This window comes from Mesoplodon densirostris, chromosome 13 (assembly GCF_025265405.1).
Source record: "Mesoplodon densirostris isolate mMesDen1 chromosome 13, mMesDen1 primary haplotype, whole genome shotgun sequence".
Lineage (NCBI taxonomy): Eukaryota > Metazoa > Chordata > Mammalia > Artiodactyla > Ziphiidae > Mesoplodon > Mesoplodon densirostris.
In genome coordinates, this window is record NC_082673.1 from 59,803,538 (window position 1) to 59,820,928 (window position 17,391).

The following is a 17,391-nucleotide window of genomic DNA, read 5'->3' on the forward strand; positions in this document are numbered from 1 at the left end:
AAAGCCAAATACATTTTAGAACATCTACCAAAAATAATTATTTTGCTTTGTAGAATTGACCTGAAGTAGATCTACTGAAGCCCCTACAAGCTTATAATGAAAGTTTGCATCTTCCCACTCTTTTTAATAAGAAAGCATGCCTCTAACCAACCATAATAGAAGTTTAAAGATGGGAAGCCAGACCCAGTGCTCTACTGTAGAGCTCTGGAAAGATTATTAAGGTGCAGGTTCTCTATTAGGATTACTATCTAATGGTAAAATCAAACTCATGCTTATGCCTTGTAAGTAGTTTTGATTGGTACAATATGCTTGATTTCATGATATTTTGGGGGGTCAAATAACAGAAATGTATCCTTGCCTCTGACACTTCATCAGAAAAAATTTTTCAAGAGTTAAGTTCATTTCTTAGACATCATTTTTCAGACTCAGTCTGATTATCTTACCACCATTACTATCATTTAACTGCTGAATGAGAACAAAAGTGGAAACAAAAATCTTACCAAATTTTCATTCACAATTCCGTCACTGGCTGCAAAAAAGGCTAAGATGTGAGAGATAAAATACTTCTCTTCTGATTTAAGCTTGTTCCAGTGAGGGAGATCCTTTGATAAATCAACCTGAAATAAAAAGATTTTCAAAAGTTTTAACTTAAATTCTTCTCAAAGTATGGAAAACTGACTTCCATTTCAAAGTTAAGGTGGGACATCTCATTAGCAGTAAAATGTGAAAAAGAAAAAAATTTCATCATTCTTGCTACAGACTGAGTATTTGTGTCCCCGCAAAGTCCATATTGAAAGCAATTCCCAATGTGATGATATTTGGAGGTGGAGCCTTTAGGAAGTGATTAGGTCACCCTCATGAATGGCATTAGTGCCCTTATAAAGAGACCTCAGAGAGCTCCTTTACCCCTTCTGCCATGTGAGGACATAGCAAGAAGACAGCTGTCTATGAAACAGGAAGCAAGCCTTCACCAGATATCAAATCTGCAGGCACCTTGATCTTAGAATCACCAGCCTCCAAAACTGTGAGTTGTTTGCAAGCTATCTACTCTATGATATTATTATAGCAGCTCAAACTAAGACAATTACAAAGGAACAGAACAAAATTAAAACATTATGAAGACATCTATCTTCTAGCTAATTGAGAAGCTGGCCAGGATGTCCTTTCAAAATATTAAAATTAACCTATTCTCACCACAAAAAAGAAATGGTAACTATGTGATGGGATACAGGTGTTAGCTTATACTATGGTGGTAATCATTTTGCCATACATAGTGTAGCAAAGCAATACGTTGTACAATTTATACCTATACAATGTTATATGTCAACTATATCAATAAAGCTGGGGGGAAAGCCAAAATCTGGAGGCAATTAAGGAGGGGGCAAAATGGGAAGAAAGAGTAGAAACAATCAATAAGGAACTGAGGTGAATAAACTAATGCCTTTCAGCAGCCATTTCTTTAACATTTTATACCTATTTACCATTGTGTTAGACAGATAACTAGGACTTGTTAAGCAATTGTAGCTGCTACCTTACTGCTGACTAATCTACTTTTATACCCAGAAGTAATGTCAGGCACGTAACAATCTGGGTTTTAAAACAATTTATAGATATGTCTTCCTCTGGAAATAGAAATATTTTGGAAAATGTTTATTAGAACTAGTCCTTGGAATTAATAGAAATGTACTCTAGAGTTTGGTGAAATTTACAATTGTAAAATAGTCTTTAAATGTACCATGTAGGTATCATTTTTTCTCAGGAAGATCTCTTAAGTATGTTTCATAATAACCTCATAAACATTTGAAATATGTAATTGTCTTTTGTCCTTCTTTTATTTATTCTAACAAAGCCCTAATCTCTTTCACCATTCCAAAAAAAGACTAAAGTTTCATCCTTTCAATCATTTGTGTTCTTTTCCAAAGTCCTTTTTCTCATTACTTTATTTTTTAAATGTTTACTGAGCACCAACTACATGCCAGACACTGTGCTAAATGTTGGGGATACAATGGAGCAGAGAGGAAATATTTGTATACATCTTTTAAAATATGTAAGCTAAAAATCAGGTCCTATTCTATTAAGAGTCCACTCGGGTTTAACTGACATCTTCCTGGTTTTTGTGTATTATACTCCTGATACTAAATTTTAATATTACAATATGCTCTCTTTTAAATATTAAACTTATCTACATTAGTTATTTTCCATTCCTAAAAGGTAAAACTTTTCGCCCAGCTTTATCTCATTTGAATAAATTCTCAATTTTACCATCTAAAGATTGATTACAAACTACTGGTTAACAGAACTGCCTGGGTAGCTTTGAAAAAAAACCCCAAACACCAGAACTTTATCTTCTGAATCAAGGCTTCGATGATCAGACATATTTAGGAATAAAGCTAAATCACTGATAAAACAATGAAATCTAGAGTTGATTAAACTGTAACTTACATAATTTGTTTAAATGAGTAATATGTGGAACTAAAAATGTGTTTGACTTCCCAATTAATTATGTATTTGAATCTTCCTATCAGCTGTCTATAAAACATGTACCAACTTTATATTTTAATTTTTAAAAATTAGTGTTTTTTAAGTCATAGTACTACACATATTACATTTCCTAAAAGATGTAAGAAATTTTTTGATGAATTTTAAAAACCCAGGTATCACAAGTACTTTTTTAACATGATGAATGAAAAAGCCACCTATGTACTCCATTTGTTCTCTTAACCACATCTCACAAAAAACTTTCTAAAAACCACAGTTAGAGACAGTCAGGTATGCCTAGCACTATGGCCCAATTTGAAAATGCTGAGTTTGGGTTTGGGTTGGTTTTTTGCTCTACATGCTAACTACAATATAACAAAGATGTTAATAACGTTAACAAATATAAAATAACAAAGATGCGTAGGTGGGTAAAATCAGTGTAACAGAAGCTTCAAAAATTGGCGCCTTCTGATTTCTAGTATAAATCTCCCCCATTCTGTGTAAAATAATAGCTTACATTTATTTGGTGCTTGCTAAATGCCAAGTAACATTCTACACATCTAATTAATCCTAACAACCAGAACTAGGTACTATTAGCCCAATTTACTGATGAGGATACACAGAGAGGTTTCACAGAGCAACTTTGCCAGTGGCACAGCTAGTACGTGGTAGAGCCAGGATTTGTACCTAGGCAGCCTGGTTCCAGAGTCTGCATTCTCAACAGCATAGGTAAAGAGTCAATTTCTCAAAAAACAGGTAAATAAACAGACAGATCCAAATATATCTAAAAAAATAGATATATCTATCTATATAGATAAACATTCACACACAGAGAACAGAGTGCTATACAGGTATCATCCATCGTATTCAAAAATGAAGACAATGATTATTTGCAGACTATGGAGCAACCGCTTGCATGACCAACTGCCCTTACCAAACCAGCGAGGATCTTCTGATTTGCTGTGTTCAAATCATTTCCTAGGCGGAAATTGCCACACTACAAGAAAACATTCCACAGCTGTCCTGTTGGCACAGCTGTGCCAGGTTTGATGTGGCTGAGGGCAGGGCCAGGCTGGGAGGAGCACTGTGAATTCAGGCCAGCACCATAGAAGTGAGTGCCCTGCCCAGGCAAACTCCCCATGTGACAGCTCCTTCTGCACCATCAGATAAGCCTCTCATCTGAAAGGAGGGTCTCTAAGGCTTTCACTATTTCATGCTTTAGCTATGGCTGCAATTTTATTTATTCCGCTAACCATAAGTAAAGACTAGCCTTATTTGGTCACAGCAAACCAAAACTCTGTTTAAAAATGGAAAATGTTCTGAAATATATTGGAGGTAAAATTCTGGCAGGCTGAGATGACATTTTTGCAGCAGAAAACATGTTTATAGACAGTAATCTAAACACAAAACATTGGAGAACCCTGTATTTAATCTCAGGAATTTCAAACTTTATCTTATACAGCTGATCTTATTCAATGTGCCTTATAATGTAGGTTAAACATTTTTAATGTCCTGCAACAGAAAATGTGAACACTGCACTAGAGAACATGTTTGCCGATGACGGTGCTGCTACTTACCTCTTCTGCTGTCCAGAAGGATGCCTGTGCCTGTTTATACATTTTCCAAATGTCAGGGTACTGGATTGGAAAGATGACAAATCGGCGAGAACTCTTTCTTAGGAGTGGCTCTTCATTTGACTTTGCTTCATTTTCGTTGTTATCTGAAGATAACCTCTTTGAAAAATAAAGTACAAGCACCCATTTTATGGAGAGATTTCCTCTTTATTCACATCTAAACACACATCTGGGGAAGTTCGAGAGACAGCATCGTTTTGGGAGCCAGTGTCCCCAGCTTGAATCCTTACTGTTATGTGGTAGCTGGTTCATGGTGTTTGCTTAGTTGTGTGGCTATAAGAAGTTCCTTAAGTTCTCTGAGCCTTGGTTTCCTCATCAGTAAAATAATACCTACCTTAGAGGTTAATTGTGATGATTAAAAGTGTTTTAAACAGAGCCTGGTGCATAGTAATCTCTCAAAATATTATTGTCATTATTGTTACTTTGAGGATAAGTATAAAATTAGACCCATAAACGTCACAGTGAGCAAATTTCTAAAGTTGTGGACAAAATGCCCCTTCAGTGCCTCTCACAGAGATAGAATGCTGGCATGAATAGGCTACTGTTATGAGCTACTTTTTAAATTTTAATGTTCTCTTTTCTAATATTAACTGAAATTATAATACTTATCTGAAAACTCCTTACCAAAAACTTAGCAGCCTTTGTTTGTCTGACCCTTCCCATGTAACAGTTGGTTTTTGCTAGTTACATGTTAACATTCCTTTACTGCATATGGTCTCACCGGGGCTGTCTCAAAGCTCTATAGGATAAAGTAAGAAACACATACCTAAATACATACTGCTTGGAAAGAGGATGGCACTCTAAAAGGGGACAGTGCCATATACGTGTGTATGTGTGTATGTGTGTGTGTGTGTGTGTGTGTATTTTTTAAAAATAATCAGCAAGAGAGCAGAGACCAGTTTTTATATATTGTGGTGTTCCCAGAGTACTGTGTCGAGTGTAACATCAATAAACATTAGCTAAGTAAGTGAATGGGCTGTTAATTTCTCTTTACCTTGTGCTCAGATTACTGGATACCTTTAAATTTTAAAAAATTTAACATAAGACCACAATACATTAGTGAAATAACCTAATAACCACTCAAAGCAAGCCTCCTCTGAGTGCCCTCACATCTCCTCCTCCCCCCACTACACCAAAGGCCTGGATTAGGTGGCTAACATAGCACAGAGCTCACTGCAATTTAATTCCCTGTTACTTCTCTACAGTCTCTTCTAGACCATGCTTCTTAACAGCAAAAACCAACTTTACACTTGCGGAATCCCTATAGCCTAGCATAGTACCTGGCACTTACTCAATATTCATTCCACAAATATTTAAGCAAATTTTTAAAACGGAAGTGGTCAAGTATTTTGTTTGTTTGTGTTGCCATTGAGGGCTCTGCAATCTCAAAAGAGCCGTAAGATCCTGACACTGCAGTTCCAGGCTCTAGAACAGGAGATACACATAAGAGCATGTCCTCTGGGTCTGGTATTGAGGCTGCTTTTGAACTGTCACCACACAGATGCTTTATATACCTTATTCTGCTTAATCTGTATAAGTCAGTCAAATAGTAACAGTATTCCCATTTTACAGATGGGACAACTAGGTCTTGAAGTACATAAATAACATACCCAGGATCCCACGAGTGGTAAGTGGCAGAAATAAGAGTAGAACTGAGATAGGTCTGAACTCAAAGCCTTGCCTTAAACTACATCTCTTGTATGTATGTATGGCAGCTAGTAGGGCCAGCCTACATCTAAAAACCAGAACTCAAAACAGTGAGATAACTAAAGTTAAAAAGAGTATACACTACAATTAACCCTTGAACAACACAGGTTTGAATTGCACAGGTCCACTTACATGTGAATTTTTTCCAATAAAAACTACAAAACTATTGCATCCACAGTTGGTTGACAATCAGTGGGTGCAGAACCATGGATACAGAGCGCCAACTGAAAAGTTATATGTGGATTTTCCACTGCACTAAGGGTCAGTGCCCCTAACCCCCAGGTTATTCAAGGGCCAACTGCAATATCTCCTACTAAGCAAAATTAATTTAACAAATGGTACTGATGTAACCAGTGAGATGACAGGAGGAGGAAATCACCAAATTTGATTTTAAGAAAAAGCAAGAAAAATAAAAATGATTTCCTTATAAATAAAGTTGAAAGAACCAAAGTGAGCCTTTGGTTCTTACCAGCCAAACTGATAAGGCTCAAAGCAGTGATTTTTAACTGGTGCAAGCTTCAAAATCTCAGAGTAAAACTTTCTCAAAATGCATTCGCCTTCTCCTTTACCAGGTTAAAATCACTATGTATAATGAGATCATGAAGTGTGTTGTTGATGAGGATGTATTTCATAGGTGAATGGTAAGACAGTAAAGATAAGATTGAAAATCAACATTTTGGAAATCGCCGCCTCTATGGCAGAATGTGAAGTGAACCAAATGACCATATTTCACTGTACACTGTCCATTAAAGTACAAAATTGTGTTCACTTACAATAAGCACAGAGTATTATTCATGTCTTTAGGCAAGTCATTTAATCTGATCATCATCACTTGTAAATTAAAGACAGTAACACTTGCCATACTTATTTGAAAGGAATGTTATAAAGATCAGAGGAGCTAATACAAATAAAAGTACTTTGCACACTCTCAAGTGTTATGAACTTTTAAAATTATTACTGTGTTATTATTGACTGCTGGGATATTTCTGGTTGGCCTTTTCTATAGGCTGTCCCTATACTTCAAAGAACTGATAAAAGAACTATTACAGTGGTTAATTATTTGATCAGTCAATATCTTCTATGACTGCTGTCAGGGAACGTTCATTCATGAAATAATTAGAAAACTGCTGGAAAGGCTTAAAAAGTGAGATATTCAAATCCCAATTTAAAAGGTTGAGGTCTGCAGTCGACAAATATTTCAAACTTGCCTTGGCCCACATTGTTCTTCTAGATTGTGCTTGCTTTTATCATTACCATGTAGCACTTTGATATGATTCTACATTTTTCTTTTTGTTATATATTTTGTCCCTCGGGTACAGGTATATATTGAGAGCTGGAATTCTTTACTTTACACTATATTTGCTGTGTGGGCCATCTTGCAAGTTGTGAAGGACATGATAAGCAGCAACCCTTCGGGACCAAGCACCCTTGCCCCAAATGGAGTTTGAAAATGCTGATAAATAACTGACCAACGTCAGGATCTATGAAAACTGCTGCAGAATGAAAGTCACATTTGGATACTTATATTCTTCCTGTCCAATCCTGATAAGATGTGGGTTGTTAAAAAAAAGAAGCTGGGCTTCCCTGGTGGCGCAGTGGTTGAGAGTCCGCCTGCCAATGCAGGGGACATGGGTTCGTGCCCCGGTCAGGGAAGATCCCACATGCCGCGGAGCGGCTAGGCCTGTGAGCCATGGCCGCTGAACCTGCGCGTCCGGAGCCCGTGCTCCGCAACGGGAGAGGCCACACCAGTGAGAGGCCAGCGTACCGCAAAAAAAAAAAAAAGAAAAGAAGCTGAATTAGGAGGGTATTATGAAAGATACTGCCATGTAAAGAGAGGGGCTTTCACGAACGTAGACTTTTGAACTGGGTTAGAGATGACATATTGCTTATTTTCCTGATGCTAAGAAAAATCCACACACATTTTAAAACAATGTCAGGAGAACCACACATCCCAAAGTTCTAGGCTCTGCAGGGTATTCTCTGTGGATGTGGGCTAAGAACCCATATTTTAGGAGAAAAAACAATATGAAAAAAGGCATGATGGCATATGACATTTTTAAGAATTGGAAGTCACTTTCTATATCTGGACTTTATGGTATGTGGAGGACGATAGAAGAAGATAAACCAGAAAGGCAGAAAACACTTCACAATGACTTTTCCAAGTGTGCTCTGAAGAACTATGTGGTCCCTCTAGTGTCACAAACATTAGATTTAAAATTTCACTCTAAAATGTGTTTTTACAAGGACCTACTGTATAGCATAGGGAACTATACTCAATCTCTTGTAATAACCTATAATGGAAAAGAATCTGAAAAAGAATATATATACATGTATAACTGAATCACTTTGTTGTACACTGTAAACTAACACATTGTAAATTAACTATACTTCAATTAAAAAATAATAAATGTTTTAATCATTTAAAACAGTAATAAAAGTAACTGAGAGAAATGTTTTATACCATACAGAAAGGTAACCACTAGTGCATGGACTTGTGTTTCCAGGTTGTCCTTTTTTTTTTTGGATGAACTCAGATGAAAGTTTCTCTAGCTATCTCTGCTTAACTGAAGAATAACACGAGATTAAAGACAGGCAGTTAAAAACAACAACAAAAACCCTGTAAACATTTGTCTCTATTTTTCAGGCGTGACCCAAGATTTTTTTTTCCAAAACCAAACAAAAAGGAGAAAAACAATAATGCTAATAGTAACAGGAACATATAGAAGCTCTCTTGTTCGAAGTTAAGAACTTAGTTGAAAACTGGATAAATTAAGGAATCACAAGAAAAGTATATATGCCTTAAACTATTTGATTTCACTTAAAACATTTACATTTATTTGCTAATCTTCTGCTATAAGGCCAAAACGTTGTCGTTGTCACACTGATTGGAGTCCCAGGACTTTCTGACATTAAGACAGCACAACGCAACACCTATACTTCCTAGTTTTAACACACTTAAGGTAGCACAATCTGAGTGCAAAATCCTTATCTCTTTTATGATTCTCCCCAATCTTTTTATACTTGTTTGCTTACATCTAATTCTATAGAATTTGTTAACAATTCATGTTTATTGAATTTTCCAAAGCTCTCAGTTTAAGTTTTCATAGAAACAACTTTCTTTTCATACTCACATATTACTAGTTTCCACATATTTAATTAAATTACAGTCACTACAGGACTTCCCTGGTGGTCCAGTGGTTAAGAATCCACCTTCCACTGCAAGGGACACTGGTTCGATCCCTGGTCGGGGAACTAAGATCCCACATGCTACGGGGCAACTAAGCCCACGCACCACAACTACTGAGCCTGCATCCAGCAAACTACAGAGCTCAAGGACTGCAACTAGAGAGAAGCCTGCATGCCACAACGAAGAGTCCACGCACCAAAACAAAAGATCCCATGTTCCGCAACTAAGACCAGACGCAGCCAAAAATAAATAAATAAAAATTTTAAAAATGAATAAATTAATTAAAGTCATTACAATACAAGTACTACTGGTATAAACAGCACTGGAAATAAAGACAGCTGATCCTGGTGGCAACAGAAGTACGTGAGTGCATCAGACAGCAGCATACTAGCCATATGCACTTTGAATGCTACAGGTATCCACATATTTTACAGGGTTGATAAATCCACAGAACTGGCCAGTAGTGAATTAAGAGAACTTCTGAAAAATACGCGAGGTAATTCTTTACTAAGTTTGATATAAATCTTCAACTATCATCTATACACCAATTTAAAATGATGGGTTCATCAAAACAGACTTACTATTCCATTGATTTTATAAGTAATGTTATATATATTAACTTAAAAAATTATACTAATAAAATAGACAAAAGTCAATTTTATCAATTAGTGTTGTACTTATGATTTTGTTTGGAAAATTGGCCCAGGTTTTAAACCATGCAAGGGCCTTGAATGTAAATATATATGAATTTTGCCATAGCTATTTTCCTATCGCCATTTGATACAACTATTTTGACAATTTCTTTTTTACTCAGTGTCATCATTTTGATGAAAAGAAACAAACAAAACATTTTTTGACTTTCAGCTTTTAAAATACATACTCCATCTCCAAGCTTTATCTGAGGTTAAGGGGGATGTGCCTATTTTTTGCATTTTAAATGGATATTAAGATGTTGATTTTTTTGAAAATGTTGGAGCAGGTCAAAGTGGTCTGCTTTGATATATAACACTTTGGCATCTGGCCTTAGCATGCAGTCTATTGGGAGCCATTGAAAGTTTTTAATCAGGTAAGGAACAGAATCAGATTTGTTTTATGATCACTTTTGGAGAAATGTGGCTAGATTAGAAGAGAAATTGGAGGTGGAGATAACAATGAAAAGATTATTGCACGGTCCATCTCTTGCCTGAACGAGGATATCAGCTGCAGAAACACAAAAGACTGATTTAAGGGATATTCAAAAGTAGATTTAATAATTCCTGCTAAAATTTGAATTCTGGACAACAGGATAAGGAAGAGTTGAAGATGCCCTTGAGGTTTCCAGCTCCAACAACTGGATGATCAAAATGAGAAATAAGAGACTCAGAAAGTGCTCAGCACCTGGAGAATAACTGAATCAGACAAAAACTCTTACTCCTCACATTAGATGTTTAAAGCTTAATTTGAATTAACTCCCCCCACCAACCCAAGCCATAACAAGTTACAAACACAGAAGCCTTTTAAAAATCACTTTGGTCGGGCTTCCCTGGTGGCGCAGTGGTTGAGAGTCCACCTGCCGGTGCAGGAGACACGGGTTCATGCCCTGGTCCAGAAAGATCCCACATGCTGCGGAGCTGCTCAGCCCGTGAGCCATGGCCGCTGAGCCTGTGGCCACAACAGTGAGAGGCCCGCGTACCGCAAAAAAAAAAAAAAAAAAAACAATTGCAGTCCCAGACCCACCCCAAGAGATTTTGATTCACTACATCTGGGGCATAGGCCCAGTAATTTACATTTTTTACAACGTTTTCCAGGTGATTCTGATGCAGGTGGCCCATGCTGCACCAATATATCTAGAGAAACAAAGTACTTAAGGCACCCTTGCATTTCGAGTTAAAAACTGTGGAACAGGTGCTCACTAAAATTCTTTCTAGATCTAAAGTACTGCCTCTGTCTTTGTGGGTCTGTATCAAGATAGGGATAATAAATAAAAATTAACTTCCAGGTCTTAAATCTCAATAAGTGTTGGTACTACTAGCACAAACAAAAATATCTGAGTTGTCCCATTACAGTGGGGAAATTGGTACTAAATATATTTGTTTCCCGAGGGGAAGAAAAAGTTTGAGGGCTATTTACAATTTGTTAACTAGCTATTAAATGTTTACAAAGTCAAAATAAAATAAAATCCCAAATCTGGAATCTACAACTTTCTGAAGAAATGTAGGGCTAAGCAAGTGTCTTTGTGAACTGAAACTCTATTAAAATAATCAGATACCACACACAGCAACAGGTTTAGAAGTATTTACAGAATAACAGGGTATGAAAATTATAGTGCAACAATTTGAACTACCCTACAACCCTACAATGTAATGAATCCCAGCTTATTTACTGTTGCTATGTAACTCTACTAATATAGAAGCAGAGAAGATGAACACGTTAACTAAGGTTTTTATTAAGCACCCACAACTTCCGTGGCACTTTGCATAAAGTATTTTACTTAATTCTCTGTGAAGGAAGTATCACTTCCACCATATAAACGAAGATAGTGATACCCCAAAGATGCACAGCTAGTTTAGCCGGGTCTGAGAAAACTGGCCTCCTAATCTGATCATTTCATTATTATGAGGATTTCCCGACGCCATTCTACCTATCATCTCCACCCCATCCACCTGTGTCAATTTCCACAGGCATCCTTCCAAGTCCTTTTACCGATCCCAGAGATGGCATGCATTTCTCCAGCAGAGCCACCAGTCCTCGGCCCTTGCCTCAATTTCCCCGGCTAGGGCTCCAGAACAGGGAAGGATGGGAGAGGGGTGCGCCTTGCGCCGGTCTGAAGTCTCAGAGCATTGCCTTTGGGTAGCCCCGGAACAGAGCAGTGGAGCAGAAACCCGGCTCCCTCCTCACTCCTCCCCGGGGACTGCCTCCCGGGCGCTCGAGAAGACGAAACCCGTCTGCAGCGAGGACTCGAAGCCGGGCCTACACCAGGTTTCAGAAGGCAATGAATAAAATTTCCCACAGCGCTCCTGCACCTTGCAGGTCCCCGCCGCAACCCGCAATCTAGAGGCCGGGCATGACTGTGGGGCGGGAGAGGAAGCAGCAACAATGTTTACCTCCTCCTGCTCGGGCCTGGCCGCTTCCGGCCTTTCCGGGTCTCCCATCGCGCAGACTCCGCCAGAGCTACGAGAGCAGAGGGAACCAAGTGCCTCAGGCCACCTCCACCTGGGACAGAACCCAGTGGGCGGCGGGTTCTCTGAGTCGGCCCCGACCCCTCCTACTCCTTCTGGCCCCGCCCCGCTCCACTCTGTCGACCTCACTTTCTCGCCTGCCCATTGAGGGACTGTCCCAGCTCTGGCCTGGCCCCGCCTCCCCGGCCTCAGGGACCCGCCTGCTCCGGCCAGCCCCGCCCCACTCCTCTGCGCTGGCCCCACCTCCCGCCTGTTTAATGCGGGTCCTCCCTGCGCCTGCCGGCCCCGCCTCTCCCGCCTCCGGGCCCCGCCCCGCTGCGCCGGCCCCACCTCCCGCCTGCCCAGTGAGTCCCCCTCTCTGCGCCTGCTGGCCCCGCCTCCCACGCCGCCAGGCCCTGCCTCCTCCGGCAGACCCCGCCCCACGCCGGCCCGCCCCCACGCCGGCCCCGCCCCCCGCTCGCTCCCTGAGGAACTCTCCCAGAGGCCCCCCCCGCCACGCCCCCCCCGCCACGCCCCCCCCGCCACACTCACCAGTCTGTGGCCTGAGGGGTTCGGCTTTCGGCCCCTCCCGCGAGACCGTCCTCTAGTCGCGCGGTGCAGGAGGTGCACGGACCTGCCAGGTCATCTCTCTTGGTCGAGACTCTCCAGCTAGCTCTCGCCGTGCCTCAGGTACACGGTGTGTCGCGGTAACTCGGCCTGAGAGACCGCCAGGTAGCGGTCGGACCACACACAGGAGCTAAAGAGGAGAGAGCGCTCTTCGCGTGTGGAGCGGTAGTGAGGAGAAGCCACGCTCTTGGTGAGAAAAGAGGACCGCACCGTTACACCACTGGTGAAGAGAGAAGGCTGCCCTGCTTTGTCCTTAAGCGACCGAGAAGAGGTCGGCAGAAGGTGTGCGGGAACGGGTCGGTGGGGCGTCGGGGTGAGGAGGGAGGCGAATGACGGAAGGCGGGGACGGGGTTTGAAGGCTCTGTGGAACTGGTTCAGCAAACTAAGCTTGTAGTGATACTTGCACTTAGCAAGTGCCGGGCGCCGTACCGCGCTGTGAACCGAGCCGCGGGGTCCCGGGACGCCCCTGTGCCGTAGACAGCGATGCCCCTCCGCTTACGGACCAGGAACTCGGGCTTGGGATAAACCACTGAGGTTACCCAGCCCGAAGGCAGTAGGCTTCCAGGCTCCCTGCGAGACGCTCTTTTCAAGGCCGAAAGTCAGAGTGTGGAGGGGGGAAAGACTCCTGGGCTGCCGATGGCCCGCCTCTCAGGGGAGCTATCTAAAGATAACTGCCCACAGAAAGAAAAAATAGTTGGGTCCAAAAACTAGGAATGAGGTGAAAGAGAGATTTCCTTAAGTATTTTGAAGCTGGAATATTGAGGGAACCTTGTCATGCCTTGAACAACATGCACCTGTTCTGTGATTAGCTGAGGGAAGTGTGGTTAAAACGGTAGAAAATTAAGCTTTGAAAACGATGAAAGCTGTTTCTCAAACCTGTCCTAGAGTTGGGGGATGAGAGATAGCCTTTCTTACTTAGGCAACTGCTAGGGGCCAAGTGCTGAGTAAAAACTTTTACAAATAGTAACTTTAAATAATAGTTAAATAAGTACTGTGAGGAAACTGAGTTTTAAGTTAGATAATTCATCGTAGGCCATGTGGCAGATAAACTAAGAGCAAGGATTCTACCATTTAATTAAAGTCATCAAACAGTATGTCTGCTGTATGTCAGGCATCATATTCGTATTGAAGATGCAAAAGTGAATGAGACTAGTGGAAAAGAACGTGGATCCTGGAGCCATATCATCGTGGGCCTGAATTCTAGCTCCCTTGTTTATTAGCTGTGCTACTTTGGACAAGCTACTTCGCTTCTCTGAGACTCAGTTTCCTCAATTCCTTCCTCATAAGATTGTTGTGTGGATTTACTAATATATTACTTGTAAAGCACCTACTGGGGTGGAAAATTACAGTGATAGCTTCCAAGTACACTAGTAATCAGGCCATGGAACAGGAAGGCTCAATTGAGTCACTCGAATCACACGTTTTATTAAATTAATTGAAAACATACATTAAGGGGAAAGAGATGGAGTAGCTAACCTATTGAAGATAGATTGTGGGGAGGGGAGGGAGTGGAAGGGCCATACTATTCAAATGTTAATCGGTATTCATATATCCTGTCTTTGTTGCATCAGCCTTCCTGGCTGGTGGTATAGTTACAAAGGCCAGAGTTGAGGATGAGCATGGGGTTCTCAGCAGTGGAGCCAACATACACTTGCTCTTTTGGAGGGATGCAGGAGCAAGTAGGCCTGGTCACAGCTGTAACTTGCCTAAATTAGCCTGCTGAGCAGCAATGAGTTTTATCTGTGTTTCTTGGGAAGCGCTTATGTGAGGCCGGAATAGATGTCACCAATTAGTGGTTGATTTAGGGGTAACACAGTTGTCAATCTGGAAGTGACATGATCCTTAAAGTATGAATGTTTAAGAATTACTTGGTCCTTGCAGCCCTTTCTATCTGTGACACTCTCATTTGTTCCATTATTTTTGTCTATGTTCAGCCCATTTATGTTCTGTTTATTCTATCTTTAACATGCCTCACAGGTTAATAACTTGTTTACTATTTATACTTAACATGTCTTATGAATCTCCTTATGTCTTGCAAGCTATTTGCTCCCATACTTAGTTTCTTTCAATTTTTATATTAGAATTGAATAATCTTAATACAGCAGAAGCACATTTCAGTGCTTATTATATTGCCTGAAGCATAGTAGGCAGTATGTATTAGTTTCCGTCAGATGTTTAAAGTTAACAGGAAGAGCAAATGTAAAATATTAAATGTGCAACTGAAAGATCTCTGGGAGTAGGAGAATTCTACATCTTCATAGATTCTGTGGCATATTATATTTTCCTAATATATTTGGAAACATTTCTCATCCCAAACACTTTTCCCATCAAAAGGTGGAGTCTTTTGTTTTGTTTAATAAATTTATTTATTTATTTTTGGCTGTGTTGGGTTTTCGTTTCTGTGCGCGGGCTTTCTCTACTTGCAGCAACCGGAGGCTACTCTTCATCGTGGTGCGCGGGCTTCTCATTGTAGTGGCTTCTCTTGCTGCGGAGCACAGGCTTTAGACACGCAGACTCAGTAGTTGTGCCTCACAGGCTTAGTTGCTCCGCAGCATGTGGGATCTTCCCAGACCAGGGCTCGAACCCATGTCCCCTACATTGGCAGGCAGATTCTTAACCACTGCGCCACCAGGGAAGCCCAAAAGGTGGAGTCTTATTCCCCTTCTGCTGTGTTATGAACATTTGTGTCCCCCAAAATTCCTGTGTTGAGAACCTAGTGCCCAAGGTGATATTTAGGAGATGAGGCCTTTGAAAGGTGGTTAGGTCATGAGAGTAGAGCCTTCATGAATGAGATTAGTGCCCTTGTATTGGATTGTTTGTTTTTCACTACTGAGTTTGTATGGGTTCTTTATACGTATTTTGGATATTAACCCCTTACCAGGTGTATGATTTGCAAATATTTTCTCCCGTTCAGTAAGTTGCCTTTCCATTTTGTTGATGGATTTCTTTGCTATGCAGAAACTTTTTAGTTTGATATAGTCCCACTTGTTTATTTTTGCTCTTGTCTTTGCTCTTGGTGTGAAATCTAAAAAGTTATTGTCAAGACCAATGTTAAAGATCTTACTGCCGGGCTTCCCTGGTGGCGCAGTGGTTGAGAGTCCGCCTGCTGATGCAGGGGACACAAGTTTGTGCCCCAGTGCGGGAAGATCCCACATGCCGCGGAGTGGCTAGGCCCGTGAGCCATGGCCGCTGAGCCTGCGCTTCCGGAGCCTGTGCTCCGCAACGGAATAGGCCACAGCAGTGAGAGGCCCGCATACCGCAAAAAAAAAAAAAAAGAGCTTACTGCCTCTGTTTATTATGATTTGAAATATATTTCAAAACTCAATATATTTTGAGTTAATTTTTGTATATGATGTAAGATAGTGGTCCAGTTTCATTCTTTTGCATGTGGCTGTCCAGTTTTCCCAACACCGTGTATTGAAGTGACTGTCGTTTCTTCATTAAATATTCTTGGTTCCTTTGTCAAATTAATTGATGAAATATGTGTGGGTTTATCTCTGGGCTCTCTATTCTGTTTCATTGATATGTGTGTCTGTTTTTATGCCATACTACAATGTTTTGATTATAATAGTTTTGTAATGTAGTTTGAAATCAGGGAGCATGATACCTCCAGCTTCATTGTTCTTTCTCAAGATTGCTTTGGCTATTTGGGGTGTTTTGTGGTTTCACATAAATTTAGGATTGTTTATTTTATTTCTCTGAAAAATGCCATTGGAATTTTGATAGGAATTACATTGAATCTGTAGATTGCTTTGGGTAGTATGGACATTTTAACAATATTAATTTTTCCAGTTCATGAGCATGGAATATCTTTCCATTTATTTGTGTTCTCTTCACTTTCTTTCATTAATGTCTTACAGTTTTTAGTGTTCAGGGTTTTTACCTCCTTGGTTAAATGTATTTCTAGATATTTTTCTTTTTGATGCAATTGTAAATGAGATTTTTTTCTTAATTTCTGTTTCTGATAGTTCATTGTTAGTGTATAGAAACACAGATTTTTGTATACTGACTTTGTATCCTGCAAATTTACTGAACTCATTTACTCTAAGGTTTTCTGGTGGAGTCTTTTGGGTTTTCTATATATAATATCATCTGTAAATAGTGACAGTTTTACTTCTTCCTTTCCAATTTGAATGCCTTTTATTTCTTTTTTATTGTCTAATTGCTCTTGCTAGACATTTCAGTATTATGTTGAATAAGAGTGGTGAGAATGGGCATCCTTGTCTTGTTCCTGATCTTAGACAAAAAGCTTTCTGCTTTTCACTGCTGAGTATGATGTTAGCTGTGGGCTTGTCATATATGGTCTTTGTTATGTTGAGGTACATTCCCTCTATACCCATTTTGTTGAGAGTTTTTATCATAAATGGATGTTGAATTTTGTTGAATGCTTTTCCTGGATCTATTGAGCTGATTATGTGGTTTTTATACTTCATTTTGTTAATGTGATATAATCACATTGATTTGCAGATGTTGAGCCATTCTTGCATCCCTGGAATTGATCCCACTTGATCATGGTGTGTGATCCTTTTAATATATTGTTGAATTTGGTTTGCTTATATTTTTTTGTGGATTCTTGCATCTATGTTTATCAGTGATATTGGCCTGTAATTTTCTTTTCTTG

General features: G+C 40.0%; 1 protein-coding gene across 1 annotated transcript in view; it reads right to left on the reverse strand.

Annotated features, from left to right (window-relative positions):
* Nucleotides 1–12,273, reverse strand: part of RRM2B (ribonucleotide reductase regulatory TP53 inducible subunit M2B) — a 34,976-nt gene extending 22,703 nt beyond the window's left edge. The window contains exons 1-3 of the mRNA XM_060115642.1: nucleotides 12,090–12,273; nucleotides 4,056–4,211; nucleotides 501–617 (exon numbers count right to left, since the gene is read on the reverse strand). Coding sequence (XP_059971625.1) covers nucleotides 501–617; nucleotides 4,056–4,211; nucleotides 12,090–12,137 — 321 coding nt within the window. The 5' untranslated portion in view covers nucleotides 12,138–12,273. The remainder of the gene's footprint in view (nucleotides 1–500; nucleotides 618–4,055; nucleotides 4,212–12,089) is intronic.
* Between the last annotated feature and the right edge of the window lie 5,118 nt (nucleotides 12,274–17,391).